At 36.6% G+C, this 24,457-nt stretch overlaps 1 protein-coding gene across 1 annotated transcript in view; it reads right to left on the bottom strand.

Annotated features, from left to right (window-relative positions):
* Positions 1–7,426, bottom strand: part of FOXP1 (forkhead box P1) — a 265,651-nt gene extending 258,225 nt beyond the window's left edge. The window contains 2 exon segments of the mRNA XM_074284103.1: positions 7,241–7,393; positions 7,395–7,426. Of these exon segments, the coding sequence (XP_074140204.1) occupies positions 7,241–7,393; positions 7,395–7,415 (174 nt within the window). The 5' untranslated portion in view covers positions 7,416–7,426.
* Positions 7,427–24,457: the final 17,031 nt, after the last annotated feature.

Here is a 24,457-nt window from a genome sequence, read left to right as displayed (position 1 = left end):
CATGCACGCTCAGAGTACACTCCACTCCATCGGGCAAGCTATAGGGTTACATTACACAAACATTAATTCTGCCAGCTCAGCATTAGCTGTCAATGAATGCAAGCAATTGCAAAACAGCCATGTATGGTGGGGGCTTTCTCCCCTTAAGAGAACAGATAGGAGTCTGATGGTTTTTGCAGAATGAACTCTCTGCAAAGTCTGCAGCTAATCTGTCAACAAATGACTAGTTGTCATGCCACCTGAAAGTTCAAAAAGAATTTTGATGTGACAAAAGATATGGAGTTTCATCTCATGGATCAGTACTTGGAATTATGATGTCCAAGTGTGAGGCTCTCTAGGGAAGCTGAAAGGATCCATTTCACACACAATGAAACAGTGTGGGAAGCAGAATTCCTAGAACTCTTCGGGGCTGTTCACTCACTTGCCTTTCTTTTATTCTCTATGCCCACTTACAAGTGAGCGCCTGCTAACAAGAAGGGCAACTGAATTTCATGAAAATATGTATTCCAGAGCTAGAGCTAGAAAATATCTTAGAGGTCAGTCAGGTAAACCCCTTCTTTTTCTAGATGAGGAAAAGGAAAGCAGAGTTTTAAACAGGAAGAAAATCTCATGGCTCAAATTCAAATCTTCTCTCCAAAATCAGGCTTCTCCTTGTGGAAAATGCTGCTCTTTATTCCCGGTTAGACCAATTTCTGGCAATGACCTTTCTTCATGGGGCTATGAGTACATGCTACTTTCTTTTCTTTTTTTTTTTTTTTCCCCCTGAGGCTGGGGTTAAGTGACTTGCCCAAGATCACACAGCTAGGAAGTGTTAAGTGTCTGAGATCAGATCTGAACACAGGTCCTCCTGAATTCAAGGCTGGTGCTCTATCCACTGCGCCACCTAGCTGCCCACATGCTACTTTCAAACTAAGAAGATGGAAAACTGAAGCAAATATTTACAAAAATCAAGTTTCAGTATGCTTTTCATAAAATAGAATAACTAATTCTAGAATGTTAGTAATGATGACTAATATAGCACTGTAAGGGTGGCAAAGCACTTGATCCTCATCACAGTTCTGAGAAGAGCCTGGAACTCTGAGAGGTTACAGAGTTGCCCAGAGAAAAGTTGAGAAAGTTTTTATAAGAGTACGTGAAGGCAGGTCTTCCTGACTCCAAGTCTGGTTCTGTAGTCAGTACAATAGGCTGCTAAAAAAAAAACCAAGCCATTTGTTATATTTCTAAAACAACTGGTTGAATATCTCCTATTCTAGGGGAGCTAAAATTGACATTTTCGTTGGAAGGATCAGTCTTCTATAAAATGTCACCATTTAGCTGCAAATATAAATTTTCTAGCCACCGGTGTTTTCTTCCCTAAGGGGACATTTAAAAAAAAACACTACAATAGTTATAAACATCCAGTTCCATTTTATCATGCAAGCTTGGGAGAGCATGAGTGACAGCCTTCATGGATAACATGGAATTTGAATGTTCTTTGGCTCCTCCATCCCCTCTCTTCCCTTCCAGTAAAGATGGAAGGAAAGAAGACTTTGTACAACTGATTGCCTACATCACTGACAGAACTGATCATGATCCAATTTAAAAGATTCATGGGAGACATCAGCACCAACATTGTCTAAACACACAGATGAGTCTCCTGAACTGAAAAGGAACAGAAGAAAGGGCATTTCCATTCTCCATGTACCAGCCCTTTCTGGAGGCTATATCAGAAAACACAGAAGCTGTATCCCTCTTCTTATGCATCTAAGGACCTGAGATTTTGAGCTGCCTTAGAGGGGCCATAGCTTTCAAGGCATCTCATTTTAAAGAGGAGGAAATTGAAGCCCCAGAGACAGAAGTTGAATCAAGGTCTTACTGATAGTGGAAAGGGGAGAAAATAGGGGATACTGACTGAAACTAAATGCAAAAGGAGAATGGGAGATTAAAAAAAGAGAGACAGAAAAAAGAGACATTTACAAAAGCCATAGACAGAGAGAGTGAGAGATGGATAGATATATAGATTTAGGCAGGTAGATGATAGGGAAATTCAGTATTAAATAACTAGCCAGAATTTTGGGTAGATAAGGAAACAATAGACAGATAAATAGATTAACACAGATAGAGAACTAAATACAGAACCTTCTATGCAATCTTATTACCAGTCCAAATGCTTTACATGGTCTCTTTCTTGGAAGTAAAGTTTATTGGGATTGCTTTGAATCACTGAACTGCTGAAAAGAAACATCTTTTCCAGTTGATCATCTCAGTGTACAGTGTGTACAGTGTATTTCTGATTCTGCTGGTTTTATTCAGCATCAGTTAGTATAAATTCTCCCAGATCTTTCTAAAATCAGCTTGTTCATCATTTTTTATTGTACATTGGCTTTAGATGCCAAGGTGAGTTAAGAGTTGAAATAATTTCCAATTTTCAAATGTTTAATTACATTTCATCACTTTGATGGTTATGTGAATTTGTCTATATGGGCTGTCCCTGTCCTTGATTCCTCTTCCTGTGAGGATCTTTGAGGACCTTCTGCAAGATCCTATGTCATACCACCTGGACACCAGTTGAGCCTCTGAGCTGTCCATCTCTTACCCTCAGTATGACGACCAACCTGCCTTTTTCCCTGATCATATTTCTGTCTGATAATACCCCCTTTGCTGCCTATCTCTAATAATGTGCGACAGTCTACTCACACCTACCATGCACATCTCAAACCAGGAAATAAATCTTTCCTAATGAAAAAGACTTTTCTTTTTCAATTGGATCAGGAAGGGCATGTGTCCCAAACAAATTTTGAAAACGTTAGATACTACTGAGACACTAGTCATGCCCACTGTTTTTTGGAAACTTTGAGTATATCAATGGATGAATAATCCTAGGGTCCTTTCATGCTGATTGTTTCTCTTTCCTAACTATCCCTTTCTAGCATGCCATTAAATTTCTCAAGATAAAGACCCAAAGTTCTTGAGTTTCTTCACCTTTTTGGTTAATTATTCCCTTTTTAAAAAATCCTTCAAATATTCATTGACACTTTCAGCTTTATTCACTCTCTTTATATGCTTTTATGATTTGCTCCATTGAAAATAAGCAAACCTATGTGGCTTCCATCGTCCTCGATCTATGGAATGCATTCCCTTTAAAGAGAGTTCTTTACCTATATCAGCTTTTACCACATACTGATTGAAAGTTAGACACCTTGAACAATTAACATAAAAAACTGCTCCATTTCGTCAAATATCAAAAAGGGCTTTGAAGTCAATACTCTTTTGTACAAACTAACAAAATAAATGAAAATGCACAGCTGACCTTCTGACACAAGCTTTGGACAAAAGTTCTGCAAATTGCAGGTGCCCCTAGGAACAACGGAAGGAATACTCTTCACTGGGATGATTTAGAGGCAAAGTAGGCGCCAGGTGGAGGAGGGACCCCCAACTTCAAATATAGTGATGTTAGGAAATAGCTGTTTTATTTAGCAGCTATTCATTTTTTATTGAATAAACATTCTCTAGTATGCATTCTGTTAATTGACCTGACAGCATATGCTGTATACAGAGAAACTTCTAAACATTATGCTCTATGTAATATGCTTATCTGTAAACGCTCCCATCTGAAGCTGTATGGAAACAAAATTCTGCTTTCTAAAATTTCAGACTCTTAAAAGCTCCTGATCCACACAAGTTAGTGGACTATTTTAAAGTTTTGTTTTTTTTATCAATATCCATTAATAACAAATAAATAATGGCAAAACTAAATAACAGCATTTGTCTCTAAGGTCTGTCTATGGGCAAGTATTCTAGCAGGAAGAAAGTAGACTTTTGTTATGACATCTAGAACAAAATTCTAGGACTAAGACAGGGACTTCTGGGAACTAGAAATCAATTATTACAACTAAAAAGACATGACTAAAGGGGAAAAAGATTTAGTTCTTTAACTTTATAAAATTATGTTTAAAACCCATCTACTTTTAGTAATAGGTTTATATTACATATAAACATGGGTTGAAAGCATGTTACAGACAATTCATTCAGGTATGGGTGAAGCAGAGAATAAGTAGGAGTCTTGGAGTATTGTGTGTAAGTTTGTCTACTCCTGTGGAATGGCTCCTTCCTTTGGGTAAAAGGAATAAAAGTAATGACTGTTGAGTTTCGGCGGTATCTTCTAGTCAATAAAACACATGGACATTCTCCAAAGCTGGTCCTTGTCTACATTCTCTTTTCTGAAAAGACATTTGCCACAATATATAATTACCCTGGATAATAAAGAACAAACGTGGAAGTCTAACATTTTTACCTTGACAAATACTGTGTATTGGCTAAATTTTCTCCATGTATCATCAATTATGAGCAAAGTGGAACTGGAAAATTCCATAACCTTCTCATCAACACAAAGCATAATTAACTCATTTTGCTATCACGTCCTTTTAAGCCAAACCTTTGTGTTGAATGCACTTCCAACATATTTTCCTGTTCTAATTCTCTTCCAGTGTCCTACATTAATCAAAGCTGTAACCCCTGTTGTCTTTGCACTACGAATCAGAATGTGCCCCTGGCGAAGAATGAGGGAAAAGTCAACAGGAATTAAGTTTCAGTGCAACTGTTTACTCAACTGTGGCCTGCAGTTATTGAAATTTTATCCGTGGTTTTGTGTGACTACCGCAGTAATGAATTCAGCATGGCTGTGATTTTCTCACTGATGGTATTCTCACTTCAAGTAAAAACCTGTAGGATGAAAATGATTGAAACAACCCAAGTCTATCGCACTTGGTATCATACATTTCTTGGAGCTGTTTAATTGTAGCAGTTTTTTAGCTTCATGAAACTCTGATAAACTGAGTCCCTTATGCCTTTTTAATCATTGAGTTTCTGGTTTTAGACTAAAGGTATTTCTTATCCACACCAACTAAAAGTTTCATTGCACACTTAGGTATAACTTAAGCAGCTGCTTATGTCTTATTTAAAATGCGTCAGTGAAGTCTGAAAAGTGCATGGCATTATATTGGACTTCATAAATAACAATATGTACAATGATTGAAAGGTCACCTTTCTTCCAAAAACATATTGAGACCACTAGCTGTAACAGACTGTCAGAAAAGCTATTCTAATGGAAACGTGTGTGTGTATACACACACACACACACACACACATATACATACACACAATATACACACACATATATGCTAATGTATATACAATGTATATTCAATATCCACATATACATGCTTAGAACAGATATGTCAATGACCTGCTTTAAATATAGCTCTACCTAAAAAGTAGCAATTAAGATATATAGCTGGCCATCAAAATCTACTGATTTTTTTTTCTGATTCTTCTAACAGGAAATGGTCTTTCTAAAAGAAAATATGTGTGGGGGGAGACTTATCTTCTTTCCTCTTTACCCCCAAAGTTTTTCCTTAGTAATATTTATATCCATCTTTAAGATTTTTAGTGATGTTTACTTAAGAAAGAAAACAAAAACTCAGAAAGTACAAATTTTTCACTTATTCAATTATATACTCTTCAACAGGCTCTCAGTGATTGATGGCAAAAGAGCCAACAGGTTGATTCCAATTGACACTTTGGAAAAATGCTTCAAGCTGGCCTCTGCCCGGTAAGGCCATGAAGAATGGCACCACAGAGGACCAACCACTCATTCCCAATTGTGCAAGGTACATGTGAAGCATGTGAAATTCCTGGCACAAATACAAAGACTCATGTCTGCCATGGATTGTTGTGTTTGGCTAACAAATCTCAGGAGTTAGAACTTGGGTATAACATTATGACTAAATGTGCATCACAGATCTTACAGGCAGGATATGTCAGAAGTCACAGTTCTCCTCAGATGAGGTTAGGAAGTATATTTTTATGTTAATAATAGGGAAGTCAATAGTACTAGTCAGAAGCCTTGGATATTTACATGCCAGCGCCTGTTTCTTTGTTGCTATCTCTGTCTGAGTGTCTGTGTCTGTATCTCTCTCTCTCTCTCTCTCTCTCTCTCTCTCTCTCTCTCTCTCTCTCTCACACACACACACACACACACACACACACACACACACACACACACACACACACACATATATATATATATATATATATATATATATATATATATGTCCCATCCTTTTTATTCCTAGTCACCAGATGATTCCAACAACCTATGCCGAACTAAAAAAAATCAATGATTTTAATTTGTTGAAAACTTCTTTTCTTTTAAGAAGGTAATAATTAAAACACTTTAAAGTACTTATTCATGACTGAATACCTCATGGAGGAAAAAGGGAGAATATTTACCAGTCCCTTTAAGATGCAATAATTTGGACAATCAAGAATCTGTTTGGACAAAAATTGTCTTTCTCTACTGAAAATCCTTTGGAAACTTTCAGTAAGGCTCCCAAGACAATCTTCTTTCATTTGTCCAAGTGGTGCACTAACTGAAGGGAAGAGTATTCTCTATACTTAAAGTATCTAATAATTGCTTATCTCATAAGTGGTAACAAGACAGGGGAAGGAAATGATGCGTTTTTAAGCAAAACCAATTTGTTTGAGAAATAAGATTTGGCTATCTTTGGCAGGGTATGTCACCAATGGCCATAGTGAGTTTTACAGTCTGGCAATTTCTTTTTGTTGTTGTCCTGATCTAAGTGTTCACACACACACATAGTTAAAAGTTCTGTAAACCTAACTTAGATGGGCCTTCCAGGGCAGTCCAAGACAGTTAGTAATCAGAAATAGAAACTAAATTTCATCATCCATGGACAGACAGTTATGGGTGGTTCCAAGGTACATGAGTATGTATCCACAGTCATGAACACTTGTATCTGTGGAAGGCATCCCAAGGGAACAGTGCCACTGGTGGTTTCTGGGGCAACTGTCGTCTTCCGCCAGTCTCTGCCTAGCTCTGTCTCTCTATCTCTACCTGTCTCTGCCTTTCCGTGTCTCTCTTGTTGCTATTTCATTTTCTTCTTTACAATTTCTCCTTCCTTATGCCAGGCCCATGGTAACTACATGTACAGTATTATCTACTTTGACTTGGAGTATATAAAGTTAAAGAAATAAAGTTAGAAATCTCTATGCGTATACACACACACACACAGAGACGCACACATATGTGTGTGTGAGCACAAACCTACAGACGCACATATACTCCCTTAAAAAGCATTCATGTTGTAAAAGCTCTAAAAATCCAAGTCCTCCAAGGGTTAAAGAGTGGTTTGTTTGGCCTTCCCTTTAGTGGCCAGAGCGGTAATATCTCTCACGGTACCTGCTGCTGCTGGATATGTGCTAAATCCGCCGCGCCAATCTCCCCCGACGGTGTCTCGCCGTTGGCTCTCCCTTCGCGTAGGCTGCCGCACTCCAGTAAGTGGTTGCCGCTGCCTGCTCCATTCGGAATGGCTGAACCGTTGCTTTTTGTCTCAGGCCCCAGATTCTTGCATCATGACTCAAAAACCTGAAATAAGAATTGGGAGGGGAAAAAAATGCAGCTGTTAAAACAGTTGCTGTGTCTAAGGAGACATGCTCTGTTTTCAATGCTGCCCCTAAACCATAAACATTTGTCATTTTCCTTCATACAATTTATCTTTCATTAATGGTTTGGGCTACTAGTTTATGTTTATGTATCTGTTGGTACAGCTATAATTTTAGAAAGACTGTTCTAAATATACCATCACTGGATCAACATCTTTTTTCCCTTAGAGAGGAAAAATAATATTTTCATAAGAACACAGAATTCATAATTAAATCTCCCTAATTACATCGGGATGTTTTACTTGAAAACCTATGAGTCACTCTATATAACATATTAGGTACAACATAAAAAATTAATATGTACGGGAGATAGAGGCTAAAGCCAAAACATTCACTATTTAAGTAACATTCTTCAGTGAGATTCTAAGAACAGATAACTTTCATTGCTAAGAAGCACCCTGAGGTAGCTTCCATCGAAAAGCCCCTAGAAGGAGGCCTGATCTTTTTAAACTCCAAACTTTCACCAACGTGAGCATTAGCCATCCTCCCAGACAAAGCCGCCATCCCCTTCTAACATTATGGTAGAACAGTATTGGAGATACTCCTACTCTTTGATAACCCTTAGAGACTCTTCTTTACTGGACCCTCTGCTGTCTTCAACAAAAGAATCTCAGAGTCTCAATAAAGATGACAACAATGGCTAACATTCATGTCACAATTCAAAGTTTGCAAAGCACTTGGTAAAATATCTCATTTTATCTTAATAACAATCCTGGGAAGAACGGGCTAGTATTCACCCCATTTTCCAGATAAGAAAACAGTGTTCAGTGACTTGCCCAGGAAAATACAGCTAAGGAAGTATCTGAGTCTGCATTTGAACTCAGGTCCAGCACTCTTATCCACTCCCCCACCCAAACTGCCTCATTAGAAGCTAAATGAATCCAAATTTCGATTTTTGCTGTTTAGGTGAGCATTTCTCACAGGAACAAGCATTGGACTCTAACACCTGAAGTTTCTAATGTCTATTTTGAAGAAACTCTTAAGATTGCCCATCATCAAAAGAAAGGAAAACAGGAGAAAAAAGAATGGAAAAAGGCCAGTTTGTAGTACAAGGATCTTGGTGAAAAACCTGCCTCTGGCTCTTCATGACCTGCTAAGTGGGAATTTCAAAAGAACTTAAGGCCTTTAGGCCCAGGATCCTCATTTCCAAGACGACAGGGTTGGATCAGATGGTCATAAAGGCCCCTACTAGCTTTGGATCTATAATTGTATGAAAGACCAAAAAAAAAAAAAAAAAGTATCCTGGATGTATTCAATGAAACATTAACATGTTCTGACAGAAAAGTACTAAGGAAAATGAAATAAAACTAATTCTCCAGGAAATCTTTCTGAGCCGAATTTGGAACCTTTGTAATGTCAAAGGCCACAGACCAGATTCTCAGAGCACCTTCACTCTTCCTTGTTCACAGACTGCACACCCCTGGAGGTTATCTTGGCTGTTAAAAGCTCAGGGCAGGGTGATTAATTATTTCACAAAATGGAAAGTTGTTCCTTTCTTGGTCTTAAAGCTACAGTTCCACAGAAATGCAAACCACCTAAAATGCTGGGGGTCACATTGGGAGTTGATTGACTCCTAGAAAATATATTCATAAATAAAATGGACAACAAAAATAACATAGTTAATAATTACTGAATCAGATAAACAAGTACAAAAGTAACAGTGTTAAAAATGATCCCACACCATAGATGAGAGGCTTACCTATAATAGAATACATATATAATTTTATATAACAACTATGAATGTTAACATCTACCAAGATATTATATGATATACATTGTTAATATATACATGAATGTGTAAATGTATAATATGTCTATTTCTAATAATATGAAGCAGCTAAGTGACTTACTCAGGACCACAGAGCAAGTATCTTTGGCAAGTTACAAATTCACATCTCTCTAGGACCAAGTAAATCACTTTATTCACTTTGGCATTTCTATACCCTAGGTACTACTGGCATTTGTAGAGTCTCTATGGTGTCATGGAAAAGCGCATCTAATATGAAGTCAGAAGCTTAGAATTTCAGTTCTCTCACTGATAAGCTACTGCAGCCTTGAAAGACACAGTGACACAGATCCATCCACTGTAAGAAGAGATGCTTTCATTAGATGAGTCTAAGATCTCTTAACAGCTCATCATTCTATGATTCTCTCATCAGAAAACAGAAAAATATTCAGTATCATTTTTCCATCAAAAATTTTCTAATTTTTAGAAACAAGTTTAATTCTCTTCATGGTAAACTTCTAAAAGAATCAAAATAGGGACCCAAGGGATGGGAAAATTCATACTTCTCCATTTAGTTACAACACTAAGGTCCTACTTTCCTTCAAAACAAAACAAAAGTACCATATAAAATCAGTCAAATTTGAAAAAAATAGATTTGAAGTGGATTTTGAAGGAAGAGAGGTGGGGAAGGGGAAGGGGAAAGACAAGAGGGAAAGGAACTGTTAGAGGAAAGGGAAGGGGAAGAGGAAGGGAAGAAAAAAATACTCTTTTTTTTAAGTTTATGTGTTGCTCCATAGACTTCTTTGGGTTAGTATACCACTAAAATAGTTGTTGAAAACTCAGACATCAGCTCTGTACTTAGACCTCCAAATGGAACATATCTGTTAAGTTCTCATTCTGCCACTAATTTTGATGGCAGTGCTATAAAGCCATCAAAGTTACTGCCATTCAAATTAAACTCTTTAAACTCATGGTCTTAAAAATTGTTTCTTTTTTTTTTTTTTTTGACATGGCAGAGGTGGCTGGAATAGGGAAGAGCAACCAAGACTTTTCTCTATGAAGTTCCCAAATATTTTGCCAAATCCTACAGTACCAGTTCCCCATCACTTGGTTTATTTATTGGATTTCTGCTTTGTGAAAGAAGAGGCTTTAGGATCTGAATTACATAAAGGAGTATTTTGGTCTGAATATACTCTTAATTACTCAAATGCTAAAAGCTGAATGTAGGTTGAAAATGTTCTGTGATGTACTATCCCAATCAGGGACATAGAGCTTTCAGAAAGGCATGAAAATATGAGCAATGCTATCAATAATTTAGATAATTTAAAATAATATAATGATTGATAATGCTATTAATTTCAATAAAGAATAGAAATTCATATATACACACATATATGTATATATATTATATATATATATATATTATATATATATATATATATATATATATATATATATATACACACACAGAGGATAGAAAAGCAGGGCACAAATTAATTATTTCAACAAATAAAGAAGGAAGAAGAAGCAAAAGAAAAGAGGGAGGAAAGAAAAGAAGGAAAGAATGAAAGGAAACAGGGAGAAAGGAAAGAAAAAATAAAGAAAAGAAGGGAAGAAGGAAAACATAAAGGGAGGGAGGAGGGAGAGATTTATTAAATACCTACTACTGAGGATACAAAGAAAGGCAGTCCCTGCTTTCAGAGAGATTATAATCTAATGGAAGAAACATTACACAAGCAATTATATGCAAGTAAAATATATACAAGATAAATTAGAGATAATCTGAAGGATTTCTAGCATTTCTTTTGCATTTTGAAGTCTAATGACAAGAGGCACTGGTAAGTTAACATCCCCCACACATATCTAAATCAACTAAATAGATTAATAAACACATTTTTTCCAAAGAATAGTGCCAAATTTTACCAATAAGGCTTTTGACAAGCTAATAGTCCAGTGCTCATTTTTCCTCAGCAACCCTACAGAGCCAGGACTTCAAAAGATTGATCTATGTATGTGCTGGAGGGACATGCAGAGAAGGATGAGAACTAGATCCAGGAAGCTTATTTATTGTTGCTGTTAATATAATTGTGCTCTGGAAAATTCATAATTTCTATGCCAATGAATTTATTATTATTATTTCCTTGGTTACAGTGCTGGTGCAGAAAACTTAAGAGAAATAAAGACCTTGTTATCATGCTTGTGAAAGATTTTAAGCTAACAAAAAGTTCAGTCTTTATTCCAGGGCAGTTAATTAAGGTTGACCAAGTCAGGCAGAAGTAAATTAACTTGGCTGATCAATTATTTATATGAAGTAGAATAAATGCCCGTAAAGAACTTGGCCTAGTCATGAAAGGATGTGTAAATTAAACTAAACATAGATTTGTAAAATATGTTTCTACTTCTGTGGGGAGAAAAGTAGAAAAGTTAATAGCAAAATCACTTTCAGGAAACAAAAAAGATTAAATGATTATCCCCTATTATTCTCTACTCCTAAAACCCAATAATTTCAGTTTCCTCGTATACAATCTTATACATGGATGAATAATAGAGGATTTGGGGCAGTTGTAAAAGATCACAAAAGCTCCCTACAAATCCTAGAAGGTGGAAATATCTCATGATTTTTATTATTTTAGAAGATATGTCCATCATTTTAAAGTAAGTTGACCAACCACTGAGAGGGTCATGAGGGTTATCTTTTTGTCAATTGCTCCCAATGTGCTTTTGGGGCTAAAATCTTTAAGAACAATAAGCTCTGCTCTTAATTTTTTTACAAAAAATAATTTAAAATGTCTCTGTTTCACAAGGGAAAAAAAATACAACCACCTCACCTGATTGTTAAGTAAAGAAGGAAAACTAAAGAGTGGAGTGATACTATTCATTCTTACGTTTCTTCATAATGTGCTAGCTGCTTCATTTTTATGTGAAAAAGTTTAGGTGAAAACACCCCCCCAACCTTAGACAAAGAGGGAGAGACAGGCAGGAAGGCTGAGCACCCTCGATTGTTCCCAAGCACAGTCAAAGCCAGGGGCCTCCTAGATCACTGGGTTCGGCTCTGCCCTGGTGCATACCTTGGAGATTGAGTACCGTCAAAACTAAAGATGGTTATTTTTCCAGTTATTCCAGATGAATGGATTTTTAAAATAGCTGGAATGTCAAATGGAGGCCTCAGAAGATTTCCATCCTCATTTTCCAGCAGAAGAGACATTACATAAGATCCATGGGCTGATGTTAAATACCTAAACTTTTTCAAATTGAAGGTCCAAGGTTTCTGAGATTTAGCCATTCATAAAAAGCAAGGCAATTTGGAATTGAAGAGACAAAGGACTGTGTTAAAAAGATTAAAAATTATACTTGAGGGTGAAGGAAGCAGGTGTAAAAAAACTGACTTGAGGTCCTTGGTCTCAGCTATCAATGCTGAGTCATTGTCCAAGGGTGATGGTTTCATGACAGCCATCTAGTGAGTGGAGGAGGAGGAAAAGTACAAATAATGACAAGATGGTTGGGGATGGGGTGAAACACTCTTAACATTTCTTCATCAAAGAGATAATCTCCTGAATTTTAAATGAGCCACTGTGATTTTTTTTTTTTTTTAGGGGGGAGTCTTCATATTGTTCCCTTCCCCACCCTCCAGCATCAATGGATAAGACCCAGGTAAAAACAAAATTCAGGCATAGAATCTAAGACAGAAGATTGTGTACTCACTGTTATGCAAGCACCATCTTCCTATACTGAATTTTCATAATTATAACAGAAAGGCGTAAATTTTCTAATGCATGGCAGTTCAAAAAGTAATCAAGAGAATGAGCCTGAGGGCTATTTTAATGTATGCAAAGCTAGTGACCCACAGTAAATGGGAGGTAGGCTTCAATGAATGCAAAGTAATGCACACATACTAAAGACCTGGTCTGATGAGGGACGGCTAAAATTAACACCCAATTAATTTCCGAATTGACAAACAAATGAAACCCATAAATCTACTTTCTCATTAATTTTCTTGTGGTATAATTTAAAGCAGTAATATGAGGGCAAAAACTGAGCATTATCCATCATAAATATCAAAAAGATAGCACTGTAACACCATAAATTATGCATATTACCTGTTGTTAGAAATGATTAATGTATTATCAACTTTATCGTGCACTGTGTATGTCTAGACGTATCTAAAATCTGAAATTTCATTTAACACTTAGGAATAAAAGTCCAGGAGGAATGAAATTGTCATGAGCCTCATTCTCCTGCTGGCCCAGGGACACAAAGGAAGCCGCTCCTCTCGCCATCTGGGAGATCAAGGGGCAAAACTGGACTCATCCCAAGCTTTGGGTCAACAGAGGTTGAGCACATCTTAGAGGTGATGTGCTGGTGCTCCCAGAGGAGGAGAAACAAATCACACTGCTCTGAGAGCATCCTTGCTAACTGATCCACAGAATGGCACTGGCATCTGTTCCACAAGGGGGCTAGTCACCTCTGCTCACCCTCTGGATGAAAAGAAAGCCGGGCTTGCCCAATGATGGAAGAGCAAGGGCAAACTGGGCATGCCTCACAGGACCCTAGATTTGATACCAAATGTTTTATTACTGGGCTTTTTTCTTTCTTTCTTTCTTCTTCCTTTTATTTATTTATTTATTTGTTGGCAAGTAGAGGAATCCAATAGCAAAGGAGGGAATATAATCCTCAGCTATCACGGAGGCACAAGTGCATAATTATTATCATCATTGTTATTCCCACCCTTGCATGTGATTCAAGAGGAAAGAAGAAAGGCATCTAAGCTAAAGTGAGTCTCTTGTTCTCACTGGTCTACTCCCTTCCCCTTTCACTTCCTTTGTGAGAAGCCTAGATCCCATTCCTTAAGCAATGTGGCAGCACATAGTAATTTGTGTGGACTGAAGGAATGAAAAAAAGACCAACAGCAAATCCAATCACAAAGCATTGTAAGGTCCATTCCCCTACGATCAACTTGATTGTCAATTTGTACATTACTATTTTTTGAAAAACAGTCATTTATTTTCATTGAAGACTTTTAAATAACCAATTTGGGATCTAAGTTCTTAAAATATTTAAGGAATAGTTGTGTCAGTATAAATAATTTAGCAATCAAAATTATTTTAAGGTGAAGAGATAATTAACCAAAGAAAAATTAACTTTATATATATATGTGTGTGTGTGTTTCCACATTACAGAGAACGTGTATATTTCTACATATACATACACACAGATATTATACACAGAACCACACGTATTTGGTATGTATAGCTATAAATATTTATGGTCAATCCAAACTGTATGGAAAGAGCAAAAATATTTAATTTGTCAGTACTTTAATATCAAGTAAGGATAATGTTGATAGATTTCCATTGTTCCCCACTCTTGAATCAGAATATTGCTTACTCTGAAGATATGATAACTTGCCTTTCCAAGGAAAAAAGGGAAGAATGGTTACAATTTCAATATAAAACAGATGTCAATCGAAAGCCATATTATTTTCTCTCTGACAGGACCTGCTTTATCCCATATTTCTTGGGTACTGTGATCCCTTGCTTGAAGGATACCAACATATACAAATGGCACATTCCCTCCTTATCACACAGACTTGGAGATGCGTAACTTTTTTTTCTGATTCTCATCCATCACTTCCATTATTTCCAATCTTCTTTACTTCTCCAAACAACCTTGCGGTAAGTGTCCACAGCTGTGGTAACTGTCCACAACAACTGGACAGAGACGGAGCAAGACCGAAAGGCCCACTACTCCAGCAAAGACAAACACAAAGGATTAAGAAGGCTAGATCTCTTGTGTATTAGCTCAGTCAAAGCAATAATAACAAATTAAATACCGAATATAAGAAAAACACAAAGTGTTTCCTTAATGCTTAGGCCTCTTGTTTGCCTTGTCAGGAGAAAGGCTTCTGAAAACCCAAGCGTGAGAAGGCCAGGTATTATTCACTGAGCCTTAATTAAAAATTGTTTTCAACAAACACAATAGATTTTTCACTTCTATAACTAATGAAGTCTTAAGAACTTCAAAATAAATACCCAGGCTCTATAAAGACCAGAGGCCAGTTCCATAACCTTTCTAATTTTAACATTTTTATATGGTTTCATGCAGAAAAGATTTGATTCATAAGAGCTAGACTAGTCAATTAATGACTGGCTTGTTGGGTTACACACTTCAAGTAGTTTCTGTTTCACCTCAAGCCCCATAACCGCTCTAGTGGCCAGAACGAATTGTATCACTATAGCAAGTTAGTGAATACAATCCATCAGAATTTTGTTGCTTGCATTTCTCGGCAGTGAAAAGGACAATTATTTAATTTTATCCTTCAAAAACTCATATACATATATATGTGTATATCTGAGTCATTTTCAAGAGATGAAATAACAGGCCCCATTTAATATAAGAGAGTTAAGTTTGTCTCCCAAGGTCATTGTGCTGCAGGTCTCAATTTTTTTTTCCCCTTCTTCAGAGAGTGTCCTTGCAATTTACAGCAAATGCTAACAGGTCCTGGCTGGTATTGAAACACAGGCAGATTCAGAAACAACAACAAATACAAGGCCTGAAAAAACAAAGATGGCCTGAGCTAATTTTTCTTAGTTGTTTGCAAAACAACCCCAAAGGACAAACTATTGCTGAAGCCTCATCTAATTAGGTTTTTCGTGTCCAAGGAGCAAGAGAGTCACAAACATATTCAGGAGATGTAACCAGTGCTTGGATTTTAATTACCAGTATTAAAAAAATTTTTTTAAAGCACAAGCAGTTAAAAATCATAACTGAAAAAATTAAATCCCAACAATCCAGCTCTCAAATATTTTGCAATATTGATTATAGAAATTTTCATTCCAGTTAAAAGCTTCTCCTTTAAATCCCCGAAGACTATCTCAGAGAACATCAAAACAAAAGTTGGTATTAAATTTGGGAGAGGGCATATGACTCAATATCTGGTTTAAACATTTAAAACCCCGTCGACTGGCCATGACTCGATGGCTATTACTGGAAGGCCGTCCCTTGAGGGGTGACTACCTGGCTCTCGGCACCAGCTTTCTGTCCCTGGCCTGCAAGACCTCATTTGGACCAGCCAGCTTTTCCAGCCATCTGACGCTCACTGGAGGACCCTGCTAGTGTTCTTTGTAGGAGAGTGCTCTCCCCTCCTGAAAAAAGCAAACAACTGGCTAGCTATCATCATTACACTAAGGAAATCTCTTGGAAAAACCAAACAACTTCTAATCTTTCGAGCCCCTTCATCCAAGTTAAAGATAAGAAAAGCAAACCTAAGGCTGCTTCAGCCACATTCCAGGGACAAGTTCCCCTTTTCTCCTTTATCAGAATCCCCGTATTTAAGTTTTTTCCAGGCCTAGCAGGATAAACTGCTGCTCACACACCCTGCAAACAAAGCACTATTTGTTTAATAACTGATTGCTGCCATGGGTACAGTAAACAAGGGGCCCAGCTTTTGTGTTTATGAACAAACACAGCATCTTGCAAGAGCAATTTAACATTAACCTGGTGGAATAATCAACGGATTTCATAGGTGACACCGGGGGCAGGACTAGCGTAAACAGCACAGGGAGGAGGAGAAAGGGGCCACTCTTAGAATCAAGGTCGAGGCAAATGCATTACAGAGTAAACAGCTGGGAAGAAGTCAAGACAAACAAATAGTCATTCTTCTGACATTTAGAGAGGCAGAAAGGTTGTATGTTACATATATCAGCTGCTGACCACCATGAAATCAGACCAGTTGGGGCCCAGCTCTCCTTGTTTACACAATGCCATGTTTGCTTATAAACAACAATTTGCTGTTACCAACTTAGCATTACTCATCATCATCTAAGCCAGAAGATCAAGTGAAATCCTGTTAACTCTTTAATGGTCACTCTACTGAGAAATAAAAGGGATTGTGATCTAAATAAGAGGGGAAAAAAGCAACCAGAAAGAATGTGGGGATCATATTTGACCCTTTGAATTCCCTGCCTGTTGATGAAAAGGCAGGATTTCCATAGCTTAAAAGAATTCGAGGTTGTATTTGGAAGCAATTCTGAACAGTGGACTGTCTCTAGGTTTGAGGAACCCTACTCATTTCTCTGGTAATTCTTTTATCAATGAAATGTCTGGGTCAACATAGATTCTGATCTTTAGTCTTTTATTAAGAAGTAAAAACTCTGTTGCTTCTTTCTCCACATGACAGGTTTCTCTCACAAGATATACTTGAGCCCACGTCACCTGAAAATTAACAAATTTGTAGAATTCCAAATGTTCCCTCTAGAAAAAACAAACCAAACCAAAACACCCTACACCTTGACAAGTTGGTGGTGTGGTCGTTGATATACATTGAACAGAAAAAGTAATCCATCAATATATAATGCCAAAACCGATCTGTTACCCTATAAAAATAAACCAAAAAAAAAAAAAAAAAAAAGACTTCTTAAATCTAACAGTGAAAAATAAAATACTCTTTTCCAACAATATAAGGAATCAAGAAATGGTATCTTTCAACATGAATATAGCACAACTCTGCTAACACATTTCTATATATTACTGCAAGTTATCACGCTTTCTTGGGGAAATCAGAGGCTAGAGGTAACCTATATAGTCACACATTCATTTGATGCTATTGTACAGATAATACAAAATTAAAACAATGCTTGATTTTGAATCCTGTGACTAATCTTTCTCCATTCTTAAACATCATAAGTAAAATATACTGAAACTATATAATTAGATAACATATCTGCCAATATTGTTTCTCCAATCAGTTGTCATTAAAATTCTATATCAGTTCTGTCCAAAAAAATATTGTCTGCTGACCACCCAACCAAAATCACATAGGGAGAAGTGCTGGGGGAAGAGAAATAAGGAAATAAAAGATAAAGATATATACAAAGAAGGTAACCTTTCACCTTTACATTAAAAAATACAAAGAGGTATGGAATCATAAAAGTCTTGAAAGATATATTTATGAGAAATTTACCTAATTCTCTTTTGTAGCCCTTTTCTCTCACGTTCTATCTCCCTTGAATGCACCTCATAGCCTTCTCTAGCTGAACTATTCATATTTTTTCCCTCTCCTGATTTAGATCCCTAATTCTTCTCCTAGAAATTCCAAGTTGCCAATTTTGCCTTGCTCTCAAATCACATCCCTACTAACCCCTATGTTGTCATTTTCATTCTCTCTGTCTCTCTCTATCTCTCCTTGTCTGTCTCTCTGTCTGTCTCTGTCTCTCTGTGTGTCTTCATCTGTCTCTCTCTTAAACCACAACCCTGCTAAGTATCTCTTTCTCATACCAACTTGGCCACTAAATTTAACATTATATTTTGAGGAGATTTCCTCAAGTCAGAGATTCTTCCTAAAACCCTTGTACAATCTTTCTCTCTGTAGCAATGCTTTATTAGAAGATCAAACTTGTTCAAAAGTAGCTGATGATGCAACTGAGAATATTACTGGGACAAGTAACATAAATAAATTTCCTCAATTGTTTTGGTAACTGAAAGTTCCTGTATTCATATTAACTATAGCAGGTATGAGATTAACATGATTGGGAGGCAATGACAAGTTAAGGGACTTTTCCAAAGTCACTCTGGGAGTAAAAGAGAAACTCAGGTAATGAAAAGCATATTATACCAAGTTTCCCAAATCCTGGCATTCTATCATTTTCCCTTGTGTTTGTCTTGAAAGGGAAGAGGAAATGGAGAGAATGGGGCCAGAAACAACGGAGAATATTTATTTTCTACAGCTCAGAAAACAAAATTATTTCTGTGACTTCCTAACCTCATCTCCCTCCCCCCCCATGTATTTATCAAATCAGACCACCTGACTAGTGTATTAATTTCACTTAAATGTCAAGTACCAATCAAAAGAGTGCTATCATTTCTTCTCAAAAACAATTTGAGCATTGAGAGCTTCAGACTTTCAAGAGTTAACGTTAACTAGGAACAGAGATTTTTTTTTAAAGTACAGATTATTAGAAATCATATTGTATTTTAAACTGGACAACCAGAGTTTTGAGACAAGAGTAAAAAATTTGAACCCTGACTGAAGCCTATTTGTTATATTATTGTATACGTTATTCCTATGAGCTTTGATTTCCTCATATTGAAAGATGAGAAAATACTTGCCTTTCTCACTTCACAGAGCTCTTGTATGAAAATAAGCCTTAAGATTTTTATCAACAAATATTTATTTTTTCTAAAAAATGTTTTATTGATGGCTTATTATTTGCTCCAGATGCATTTCATAATTACCAACCTTCTCCACCCAAAAGGTGTTACCCACCCTTTAAACAAAGAAAAAATGGTTAAAAAATAACTAACACATGATCGATCCCCAATCTCTCCACTTAGAAGAGGGAAACATATGTCATCATGTGAACAAGAATAGTCATTGCACTTACTCTGAATCTGGGCAGCTTTCAGTGTGGTTTTTAATTACAATAAGGTAGCAATTGTCTATTTTCTCCTGGTTCTTCTCTTCCAGCTCTGACTCCTTCAATTATGAAGCTGAAAGTAATGATCTCACTATTATAGATCACAGGATAGGAGGTGTTCTGCAGTAATTATAAGGGACTTTAATGTAACTCTGTTAAAAATGAAATACACATTCATGAGCTGACTAGATACACAGCCATGGGACTGAGTCAACATATATGGTTCAGTAGTATTCCAGTTGTGTCTTACTCTTCATGATCCTATTTGGGGTTTTCTCAGAAAAGAAAGATACTGGCATGGTTTGCCATTTCCTTCTCTGAATCATTGTACAGATAAAGAGCTGAGGCAATTAAACTGACTTGCCTAGAGTCACACAGCTAGTAAGTGTCTGAGGTCAAATTTGAATCCAGCTCCAGTCTACTGTGCCACTTCGCTGCCCTATCTTGCATGCAAGTACTAAGCACCTGAATTTCAGTCATATTAGGACCTTAGTTCAATCACGTGATATAGCCAGATATAGAGACCTTCAAGATTCTATTTCTCCTTCCCCAAAGCACAAGCAGAGAACACTCCTGGTGCCACTGAGATTCCTGCCCATTGTATAGCTGAAACAGAATTCCCCTCAAATTAGAACCCACAGCCAAAATATTAGCTTCCTAATGCCTAGCTTCTTACTGAATGTATTCAGGCATCAGCCTTCTAAACCAGTCTGCCTTTTCCGGCACGTAAAATCAGAGTTTATTCAGTACAAAGTAAGTACTACATGATAAAAACTATAAGCATATCATTCAAATGCTTTATTGGTCAAATAGATGGATGCTTTTATTAGTCCAACCTTTTTTGTAATGGAGTGCCACTGATGACCCAGTGTTAGCCTCATTCCCTGCTATTAATCACACTTCTAAGAGCTCATTTTGCTTTAAAATCTTAAGAAATTGCTATAATTTAAAGACACGGTGTCTACATAATGGGAAATGCTTCACAGATTGTATCATTTTGTATAGCATGGTATTTTTATGGGAACACTGACCATGATGCCAATATAGAACAAAACTGGAATAAAAATATTTTATAAAGAAAGGCTCAATGTAAACTTTCTTTTGTATTTGTTGTTTTGACATCTACATACTTTCATCTTTGCCTTTGGGGAAATGTAGACCCCAAAAGCATATGGTTTACATAGATTAAGACCACAATAACGTTCCTAAACAAATGTTTTAAGAAATGAAAGGGAGAAAACCTAATGTGAACAGATAGAAAAGATGTGAAAACACATGGGGTGTTTTAAGAAAATTCAATCAGTCGCATATTCCTTATTCATCATCTATAATTCCTGTGTCTTGTCTCCTCAGTAAATGGAACCAAAGCAGCGTCTTCAATAAGAGTGACTTTGCCATGAACTACAGGTATCTGCCAATTTATGTCTAGTGTGATTTCTACTAATATAATGACACCCTTGACTGATAAATCCTCATCTCATTAAACCACACTTTGCGAATGTTTTACTGTGTTGACGACTACTTTATGGCAGGCGATTACAGTGGGAAAAGTTCTCCCCCTATATAAAATAAAAATTAAAGGCTTCTGCTGTTTTATAAATAGATATATGACACTAACAAACACAGTCTTATAAAATAATATGGTTAGAGTATATAAAATGGTGAATGTAAAAAAAAAAAAAAAGTGTGTTTTTTTTCCAGTAATAGACAATATCCCAACTAACCAATGTCACTTTGCAATTGTATCATCTCCATCATAACTTATATTTGCATTGGGCTTTATGGTTTATAGAGCACTTTTCTCAACAACAACCTATAGAGTTAGGCAACAAAAGTATGATTATCTCAATTTTACAGATGAGAGCTCAGAACAATCAAGTCACTTGATCATATATAGATCTTTAATGTGTTGAAAGTGGGACTCCAACACTGGTTGCCTGACTCCAAGTCCAGTGCCATTTAGTCTACACCATTCTATCTTCTCATTAATAGATGATAAAATCCCTAATACTTTAAACCAATAGACAGTTGACTATCCATTTCCAACCAGGATGGAATAATTCTCTAACCTTATTTTATCTAATCTGTTTTCACACAAAGGTAGAATAGTGTTGCTTGTGTATAATATCAATAGCTACTGACCATAAGAATAATAAAACCAATGTTCATCAATTTAGAGATATAAGATTAACTGTAACAATAGTTTGAATTTCCTATGCTTCCCTTTCCTAGACAAGATTGAATTTCTACTCATGGCAGAAAAAAAAGTTCCCCACCCCTGGTATAAGCAGACTCCATTTCCTTACCCTAGACCTGCAATTCACCATTGTTTCCCATCCCTCAACTCAACATAATCCAATATTATACAGATCTTCCATTATTCAAGTCAACATTAGTAGATCCATTGACAACATCTATCAGTCACTTTCCTTTCCTAAGATTACTCAACCAGTTGAATAGGACAGAAGATCATAGTCTAAGAGTTAGAAGAGACCTTAAAGACTATTCAGTTTAAGAAGTTGTTCAAAGTAACCTGTCATGGATGAGATCTGAATCTTGGAATTGGGAACAGAAGTCTGCTCTCTTAGAAAAAGTCTTCATCATGCTGCCAGTAGAGGGACTATTACAAGTCTGGGGGCAGTAGTAACTATAGTGAATAATAATTCCAGAATGTCTAAAATGTCATCCAATTAGATGTGCAGAAATCATCACTCCTTTAACTGGAGCAAATGAGGTACCAGCATTCCTGTGACCTGTTATCGATGAGACATATAAAGATAGTGTCCACTGATCAGGACTTTTGTTCTGTATATATGGTACAGAAAAGGCCTAAAAGAAAAAATCTCTATAAGTTTTAAAAACATATGCAATTTAAAGAGTTAGCACATATAAAACTACAAACAATGTGATTTATGAAATTTTCAAAAATTAACAAATATGGCTAGGGACTGAAAATGGGATGTAACTACAGAGGAAACTGCTTAGATGAAAAAAATCCTCTATCAAATGCAGGTTGCCATCTTCCTAGTAGTTTATGGCCTTCAAGCATTATTAAAGCACTGTGACACTAAATATCTTGCCCAGGGTCAAAAAATATGTCCAAGACAGAACTCATATCCAAGTTTTAGTAATAATAGATATTAAAATTATGTTCAAGGTAGACTGTTTGGAATAATCATTTTTTGTGTGTGTGCATTGACTGATCAAAAATTACAAGTCTGTTGCTGATTGCTCTCATGTTTGCAGATGTTTGTGATTTGTTTCTGAGGTGGTAATTTCTTATATGTGTTTATGAGAGAAAAATCTTGCCTATTCCCATTGGAGTCTGTCTGAATGGTTTTCTTTCTTTTTCTTTCTCTTTTTCTTCTCCCCTTCCTCCTTCTCTTCCTCCTCCTTTTTCTTCTTGTTCTTCCTGTTTTTCCTTCTTTTTCTCCTTGTTCTCTACTTATATGTGTGTGTGCATATGTATATATGTATATACATATATACATATATATATACACATACACATACATATACAAATATTTTTTCTCTCTCCTTTTTCCTCCATATCTCCCTGCCTCTCTTTAAAAGGGCAAGTACGCCTTGATCTAAGGGCAAATACTGGAGCAGAAGACATGGTTCTCTTGAAAAAGACTTCATGGTCGTAATATTTGATGGACTGATGAATGAATCTGTCTGAGGAATCTATTTAACACAGACATTAGTTGTCTTCATCCTAATATACTGGGCAGGAGGATTGGGGTAGTGGTAAATTGGTGAATTGAAGTAAGAAAGAGAGACGTCACAGCTTGCCTAAAGCTAGAAATGGAAGTTTGTCATTTGGTCCTTGGATTACTCAGTATTCTGGAGAAATATTCATAGGCTGCAAAAGGGATATCGACCATCCCTCTATCCAATTATTATTATTATTTTTACTTTGGGGAGCAAGTCATGTTCTTGCCATGCTTCTTAACTTGGTTTAAAATTATGAAAGAACCAGATTACTTTCAATGCTCAAGAATTTAATTCTGCAGTTTCCATTCTACTTCATTGAAGACTGAAGCATCTCAAATAACACTGCCGTTGCCTTTTGGGAATGCAAAAACACTGCTGAAGTTTCGATCTCTCCCAAATCATCCAGCCAATCCCACTATTCCCTACATATATCCCCCAAGAGTCTCCAAAGGATTTTCCTGCTTATCAGAAAATAAGTACATAGAACTATGTGCACCATGTACATATTGCCTGAGGAATTAAGAACCTCTTAGGTGGTAGTTATATAATCAAACATTTAGAGCTGGAATAAATCTTGGAAGAAATCCGGTCCAACTCACTCAAAGGAAGAAACTGAGGCACAGAGAGGTTCAATGCCATTCTTGTGCTAATTGTCTCAGGAGTGATGTGAATCTAGGTCTTCCTGAGTTCAAATCCATCTAGTGCTCTATCCAATTAGTCCTTACTGCCTTTGAAGGTGACCCAATTAATTGGACAAAATATCCAAAGCTAACAGTTAAGAAGCCTTTTACTGCTGTTGCTGTTGTTTTGTCATTTTTTCAGTTGTGTTCGACTTTTTGTGGTCCCACTTGGGCTTTTCTTAGCAAAGATGCTGGAACAGTTTGAAATTTCCTTCCACAGATCAACAAATGAGGCAAACAGTTAAGTGACTAGATAAGGGTCACACAGTCAATAAGTATCTGAGATCAGATTTGAACTCAGGAAGAGGAGCCTTTCTGACCCCACTCTCTCCCAGTACTCTATCCATCACAATGCATAGTTTTAAAACCAACTTTGCCCTTTCATAAATTGAACTTCCTTTCAAAATTGTATGATATTT

Source organism: Sminthopsis crassicaudata, chromosome 1 (genome assembly GCF_048593235.1).
Source record: "Sminthopsis crassicaudata isolate SCR6 chromosome 1, ASM4859323v1, whole genome shotgun sequence".
In the NCBI taxonomy this organism is placed as follows: Eukaryota; Metazoa; Chordata; class Mammalia; order Dasyuromorphia; family Dasyuridae; genus Sminthopsis; species Sminthopsis crassicaudata.
This window is presented reverse-complemented; position numbering and strand designations above follow the sequence as displayed.